General features: G+C 44.1%; 1 protein-coding gene across 1 annotated transcript; it reads right to left on the reverse strand.

Annotated features, from left to right (window-relative positions):
• Nucleotides 1–235: 235 nt before the first annotated feature.
• ccdc174 (coiled-coil domain containing 174) lies at nt 236–4,513 on the reverse strand. Its single transcript, XM_069154530.1, has 11 exons — nt 4,410–4,513; nt 4,085–4,189; nt 3,888–3,988; nt 3,412–3,470; nt 3,180–3,333; nt 2,976–3,071; nt 2,752–2,888; nt 2,549–2,643; nt 2,272–2,401; nt 1,997–2,158; nt 236–1,092 (listed from the first exon to the last, which is right to left on the reverse strand). Exons 1-11 carry the CDS (start codon nt 4,449–4,451, stop codon nt 512–514), a joined length of 1,662 nt encoding a protein of 553 aa, XP_069010631.1. The 5' UTR covers nt 4,452–4,513; the 3' UTR covers nt 236–511.
• Between the last annotated feature and the right edge of the window lie 2,889 nt (nt 4,514–7,402).

A 7,402-nucleotide genomic window follows, 5' to 3' on the forward strand; every position in this document is an offset into this window, starting at 1 on the left:
TCTGTTTACCATGAAGCTGATGGAGGACAGACGGACTCGGTGAAGCCTTCACCTGCTGTCTTTCCTCAGCAGTTTGAGACACAGATTATTATATAAAAAAAGTCAACATAAAAAGCCTTTCCAGTGTACATCAAACACTCGTTCCCAAAGTATGAGCTCAGTCTTGGCTTCTGCTCGTATATCTTTGGGTTTGAGGACTGCTGGACGGACAAATCAAGACATTTGATGATGTTACCCTCGAAAAGTAATCTTTAATGGTTAAAACAATCATTAGATTAGCTGAGAATTGCAGGACTAGAATGAACAGTTGATATAATTCAGTCATCCCCTGCAGTTTTAAAAGGTGTATGGCACCATCTGGTGGACACTTTCATACTACAAGTCCAAAAAGTCTGACTAATGTCCAGTATAAGTTAAATTCTAAACTCTGTTGTTGCCATGCTTCTCCTCAAAATGGAGGGAAACAGCAGTGTTTACATTTCAATAGGAAGCAGTTACACAACAAACGAGCTCAAGAAGAGTTCCTGTAGAAGGACAGCATGTCGTCCAGACTCGGAGGAGGGACCTGGGGGGGCACCTGAGTCCAGCTGGGGTCCGCAAACTGGGTCAGAGGTGGATACTGGGGAGGATACAGGTTCTGGTATTGTGGGACAAACGGAGAAATAGGTGAACCGGAAAACATAGGATGAGGAGGAGGAAGCTGAGGATAAAACAGAGGAGGAGGAGGAGGGTAGTGGGGATGAAAGGGAGGAGCTGAAGGGCTTTCTGAGGGCTGTGAATATGTTGGAGGACTCTGCTGAGGCTGCGGAGCAGACGGAGGCGGAGCTGGCGGAGCAGACGGAGGCGGAGCTGGCGGAGCAGTTGGAGGCGGAGCTGGCGGAGCAGTTGGAGGCGGAGCTTGTGGTTCTGTGTTGCCCTCAGCGATTCCTGTGGGGAATTTTGTCCACTTGAAGGACATGTTGGATTTGTTCTCCCGGGTTTTAGTCTTTCCCGGTTTTGGTCTCTTGTCGTCAGAAAAGTACGCAGACGGAGGCGCAAATTCTGATTCACGCTCGTCCCGACGGCGAGATTTCCACTCAGTGAACATGAACTCTGGAAGAGAAGAAGACGACGACGGTGGCGTTAGGGGACGTTGAATCTCAGAGACAGGAGGGATATGAAATACAAGGAGGGCGACATGGGTCTTTAAAACCCTATCTGAGATTAAGATCCTTTAAATTATCACCTGTAAATTCATCATTAGAAGGAATGAATGGATCGTTTTATTAGAGGAGAACTATTATGCAAAAATAAGCAAGTTTCCTTCCCAATTTTAAGCATATTTTCAGAAAATAGTCAGAAGAATAAAAAAGAAAATGAATGAGTCATTTCAATGAATACTGATGTACAAATATCAGGACACATCAGGATGACCAGCTGGTGGCGGTTCATCTTCAGTTCAGAGCAGAAGAGTCTTTCAGAGAGAAACCGTCGAGCCTCGAATGGCAGAAACACATTTTCACATTTTGCTTTAAACAGCACACAAAACTTTCCACAACAAACAAGCCAACAATCTTTTTTGGAACATTTCCCAAATTTTTCTAATTAAAAAAAAAAATGCACATAAAATTCAGATGAATAAAAAAGCTCTTACTAGTGAATCCCATCTGTACTGTTACAGTATGATGTCAGTCAGCCTTCTGTCTTAACTGAGGTTTTTTGTGAACATTATAATCAGAGGTTTCTTGTGATTGTTGCAATAAAAAAAAAAAAAGGTTGATTTTGCAGCAGATTTGCTCAAAAATTACGATGTAATTTGTGGGATTTAAAGTTTTTTGAGGTAAAATAGAAGAAAGAAATAGAAAAAATTGTCGAGGGAAAAGAAATTGATTTTAAATACACTGAAAACAGAGAAAATAAATGAAATTTGTTCTTAATTTGATCATCTACTTGAACGCTTACTTTATTTATACATATCTTTATTTTTAACGCTGACCCTTTAAATGAGGAGGCTCACCTTTTCCCAAGTCCCAGTCTCTGACATGAGGAACTCCTGGTTTGGTGTCCTTCCTCTCCTGGATCTCCACCTCCACCCTCTTCAGCATGCTGACCTCGGGGTACTCCTCAGGCGGAGGGGAGGGTCCTGTCGGTTCACCTTCCTCCTCCTCCTCTTCCTCTCCTACGACAAACAATTCACAACCATCCGTCACCGACGTCCACGTGACCTTTGAACTGCTCTCGTTTTACAGTTAAAATAGTGGAAGCAGTTTTAAAGTGGGTGTAAATTCTAACCTTCATCTTCCTCAGCGCCGTCCAGCTTGGCCTTCTTCATCTTCCTCTGCCTCACCTTGGCGAGTCGAGCCTTCAGCATGGCCTGCCTCTTGTCCTTCAGCCGCTCTCTCCTCGTGCGCTGATCTGTTGTCTGGAGAAAAAAAACAAACAGAAATATAGATCGGGCACGATGTAAAACACACAATACTTTCATGACTTCTTTTGTTTGCACCTCTAAACGTGTCACGTGGTTATTAGTGTCATATACGTGTGAAGTTTCTATTGGTCAGCAGCTCACCTGGTCTCGGAGCATGTCCAGAGTTTCTCTCTGCTTCCTGCGCTGCTCTCCATCCTGAGAGAAAGCGAAGTATCCGACACCGAGATCCCGAGCCTCTGAGAGGAGGAAGAGAAATGTTCTTTAATACCGGCAGCACAACACTCGTCAACCAAACTTAGTGTCGTTTCCCTCAGAGGGCAGAAAAGTTATGTTTTGATGCAAACCTTGTCCTCTGATATCCTCGTAGTGGATCGGTCCAACGGGCCTCTTCATCGCCTCCTCTTCCTCCCTCTCCCACTCCTGCCTCTGCAGCTCTCGACGCATGTCCTCAGAGAGTAAGCCCTTCTCAGACGAGGCCGATCTACAGGAAACAGTCGTGTTTAAAAGAGAAACCCGAGCACCGAGTCAACCTCCACCCGGACCTTTCAAAAGTTCTTTTATCTTTTACCCTTTTCCTTTAAAGTCCTGGTCCAGTTTCTTAAACTCGGGCAGGTCTTTCTTCATGCATCTCCGAGATCGTCCCAAAGCGTCTACGAAGTCCACCCTCGAGAAAGACAGCAGCTTTTACATTGTTTACTACTTCAAAGTGTAGATTTACACGTTTTATATGTTTATTTATGTTCAAACATCTGAACTATGGATCGGACATTACCATTCCTCGTCTGGGTGCTGAGGAGGAGGAACCGGTGTCGTGCTGCCTCCTTCCTCCACCTCCTCCTCTCGCTCCTTCTGTGCGAGCGTTTCTCTCTTTTTGTCGATGATCTTCTGGGTGAAGTCGACCAGGAACATCCCCTCGGTCTCTTCATCTGACGACACCGATTAAACACAACGTAAACGCACGTCGTCGTGCAGGCGAACATCAGGCAGCTGGAAAAGTCACCAACCTGGAAAGTCTCCCTTCGTCATCTGCTCGTACAGTCTGGCCTTCTCCTCCAGCTTGTGCCTGTTTGGACAGAAGAGACGTCATGAGGTTCTGCTCACCTGTGTGTGATGGAGACAAACCTCGGGACCATGTGGACCTGTGGACTGTTTGGACCGTGCGGACCGTTTGTACCGTTTGGACCTGTGGACCGTTTGGACCTGTGGACGTGTGGACCGTGTGGACCTGTGGACCGTGTGGACCGCGTGGACCGTTTGGACCCTGTGGACCGTGCGGACCGTGCGGACCGTGTGGACCGTGTGGACATGTGGACCGTGTGGACCGTGTGGACCGTGTGGACATGTGGACCGTGTGGACCGTGTGGACGTGTGGACATGTGGACCGTGTGGACATGTGGACCGTGTGGACCGTGTGGACCGTGTGGACATGTGGACCGTGTGGACCGTGTGGACGTGTGGACATGTGGACATGTGGACCCACCTGGACGTGTCCAGGCTGGTCTGCTCCTCCGCCAGCTGCTCTGCATCTTTCTCAGCTCTCTCAGAAACACCAACGTTTTGTTTATTCCAGACATTTGGTTTCTACACAGAAACATGGAGGAGAGGAAGTAAAAACAACAACAACAACAACAACAACAACATGTTGAAGAACAACGTCCTCCAACACACACACTGCACCTTGACTTTGGATTTAGCTCTGAATGCAGCAGAACCATCTTGTCCGAGTTTCTCCTGTTTGAACAGCTCCTGCTTCCTGTACAGTTCAGCTTTAAGATCCACCAGCTGCAAAACAACAACAACAACAACAACATTACTGGAACATGTGTTTGTTTGTTTGTTTGTTTGTTTGTTTTTAGCTCCCAACAACTGGACTTCTGTGTATGAGCGAGCCTGGCATAAAGTTAGCCAGCTAACGTTAGCTGTTTATCTCTTAAATAAACGTCACACAGCTTCACCGGGTGATAATCAAACATTTGTCAAGCTGCCCGTCTTCACTATTCACCGATGAAGCAGTCACGTCGAAGGGTTTCTTCTTTTTGTCCATGTTTATCGTTTCTTCTTCACACACTGCTGCTGTGTTAGCTGATAGCCGCTCTGTCTTCTTCGGTGGTGTTAAATAGTTTCACCGCCCTCTAGCGGTGGGCGGCGCCGACCTGCTGCACCGCCCAGACAGACAGACAGACAGACAGACAGGCAGACAGGCAGACAGACAGACAGGCAGGCAGACAGACAGACAGACAGACAGGCAGGCAGACAGACAGACAGGCAGACAGACAGACAGACAGACAGGCAGGCAGACAGACAGGCAGGCAGACAGACAGACAGACAGACAGGCAGACAGACAGACAGGCAGACAGACAGGCAGACAGACAGACAGGCAGGCAGACAGACAGACAGACAGACAGGCAGACAGACAGACAGACAGACAGATATACTGTATTAATCTCGCAGAGATATTTTGTGTGTTACAGCAGCATGTACAGGGCAAAGTAATAAATTACAGAATATAAAGGGCAGTAAAAATATGAAATATAATTTTTTTTTTTTAAATGCACAATATATACAACTTATATACATCATATATTATATATTTTCTCTTTCTTCCGGTGAAAGTCTTCAATATTCTGGTTCATTTCTGTCTCATTTGCAACTTTGCATTGGAAACGAACTATTAACTGATCTGATTTTTTGTGATTATGTACTTTAATTGTGACCTTGATCCTGAAATCTAATAGTGAATCAGCCTCTCTACAGTTTATGTTTCCTCCCTCTTCCCCTCCTGTGTACTCTCAATGATATTTGGTACACAGAAATAATTACAGAATATTCAGCAGAGGTGCACAGCAGGAGTTCAGGGTCCGTATTGGGTGAAGTTAAGATCCTCTGATCTTCACCGTTGTGCATTATCTAAAAATTAAAACCTTTGAGTATAAATTTCCGTTGGGTGAAATTCTAATAGAAAGTATTCTTATTCATAAAAACAAAACATGACAGACTTTGATGACAGTCATCTCATAAATACTGACACACACACACACGTCTGTATTTTGTACAATGATGTTTGAGGCATTTGATACGCCACGAATTCACTGATATCCAGAGTTCAGGACGATGACAGATTACAGGCTTGTGTTTGCAGCACCGTGAGCTGATGTTGACGGCACAAAGCAACAGGACTCATATCCAGGTTACATCATCGCTTCATGTGCTGCAGTGAATCTGAGCAAACAGCTGTCCTGAACACGGGAGAGGTTGTGTCCACTTGGATGTATTTTAAACCTCCAATTAAAGTGCAGTCGCTCCACTGAACACATTCTCACCTAGAAAACAGGTTTGATCTCTGAAACCGGTTTTGTTTTAAAAAAAAAAATTCTTCTCGAATATAAATCTGATATTAACACATTTATTAGGTCCAAATTAAAATGTATAGAGAGGGAGATGTTAACGGACAATTCTTTACTGCAGAACATTTTGACTGTGTAATATGAACATATTAAAATCAAACTGTGTTGAAATAAAGTTGTTTATTGTTGTCTGAGAGTCCAGTCTTGTAATGTTGCCACAAACTTTCACAATAAGCAGAATTATTTGATTTATCTCTGTGACTGCAGTAAGTGTACCGCCATAAAATAAGATGATCAGTAGGCCTGACAGAGTTTAAAGATACGACAGCAGAAGCACCTGTTCTCACTGAGCCTCATGTCCTCAACCTCATCCAAAAACATCTCAATATCCGTGTGGGAAAAATTCCATCTCTGGTTTCCGTTGGTGACGTTGAACCAAAGCACCTCTGAGCCACGTGGTTCATTTCATATGCATCAACCTTCATAATGTGCTGTGCATTAGTGGTTGAATGTGGGCGTGTCGGAGGCAGAATGAGGCTCAGGTGCAGGTGTTGAAGGATTTTTTGTGCGTCTGCATCCTACACGATGTTTTATAAATGAGGCTCCTGGTGTTTCTCTCCTCTGAGGAGATCAGAGCACCTTCTGAAACCGGCATCACCACCACAGAAGAAGACTTTGAGTAAAGTGACATATTCAGCGTCTGCTGGTAAACAGACAGCAGCTGTTCTTATTCTGGTGTTTTGTTCATTCAAAAAATAAACAGTAAAATTATGATTTAATTTCTAACAGTATTTCTTTTTGTTTCACCACTTTAAAGATCTTGGACTAGATTATTTTTTCATGAAGCATTAGTTAACCTTTTGTCTCATCTTTAATAGGATCTTAAAAATATTTCTTCCTTTGATCCCATACAAATATTAATGGTTCAAATATTATGATACAACTTTATATCATATATTTTCACTGGGGACAATTATTCACCTTCCTGAGAGTCGCGACCTTTACAACAGCAATCGGAGGTCGAAACTTCATTTTATTTATTCAGATTTACAAAAACTCGGTCTTAGAAATTCGGTCACACACCGCATGGTGTCCTTCGTCTCTGAAGCCTTTAATCAGCGCAGGTGTTACAAGACAGACGGGATCTAATCAAGGTTTTTATTAAGAACACGGAGAAATGGAAAATATATGCACTTCAACACAGCTTTTATCAAACTCGGCATACTCGAGACACGTCTGACATTATTTCTCGTCCTCAGGTGACTCACTTCGACAGAAAATGTCCCACGGATAATCAACCTCAAAATAAAAAGCACTCAGGGCCGGATGTGTGGGAGCGAGGTGGTGTCAAAGCAAACTAATGGATCAGCCTCGCCGCCACTTCCTCTTCCTCCTATAAAGAAACAGCTCGGCTCAAGACACAACACGTTTTTACTCTCGTCCTTTTAACATCTTTGTGTTACAAAACAAACCTGCGGATGAAGTAGAACCGCCAACAAATGTCTAACGAGGAATAATCGGTGAACTATAACCAGATAAACGATCATTTACAGCATCTCCGTCCATGTTGGTTTTTTTGGCCTTTTATTCTTAACGACATCAACTTATGAGTGTTTGTGTGAAACCAAACGCCGGTGTTGCCTCCGGAGGG

The sequence above is a fragment of the Embiotoca jacksoni genome, unplaced genomic scaffold, assembly GCF_022577435.1.
Source record: "Embiotoca jacksoni isolate LCO1_2020_lvr unplaced genomic scaffold, fEmbJac1.0.p SCAF_1, whole genome shotgun sequence".
NCBI classification, from domain to species: Eukaryota; Metazoa; Chordata; class Actinopteri; family Embiotocidae; genus Embiotoca; species Embiotoca jacksoni.

What these genes read in the sequence shown, in the direction of transcription:
- ccdc174 (XM_069154530.1), bottom strand. Translation starts at nt 4,451, where the DNA reads ATGGACAAAAAGAAGAAACCCTTCGACGTGACTGCTTCATCG. An exon ending in GAGCTAAATCCAAAGTCAAG is followed by an intron (nt 3,989 to 4,084) that starts GTGCAGTGTGTG and finishes GTTTCTGTGTAG; the next exon opens with AAACCAAATGTCTGGAATAA. An exon ending in CAGCACCCAGACGAGGAATG is followed by an intron (nt 3,072 to 3,179) that starts GTAATGTCCGAT and finishes GTCTTTCTCGAG; the next exon opens with GGTGGACTTCGTAGACGCTT.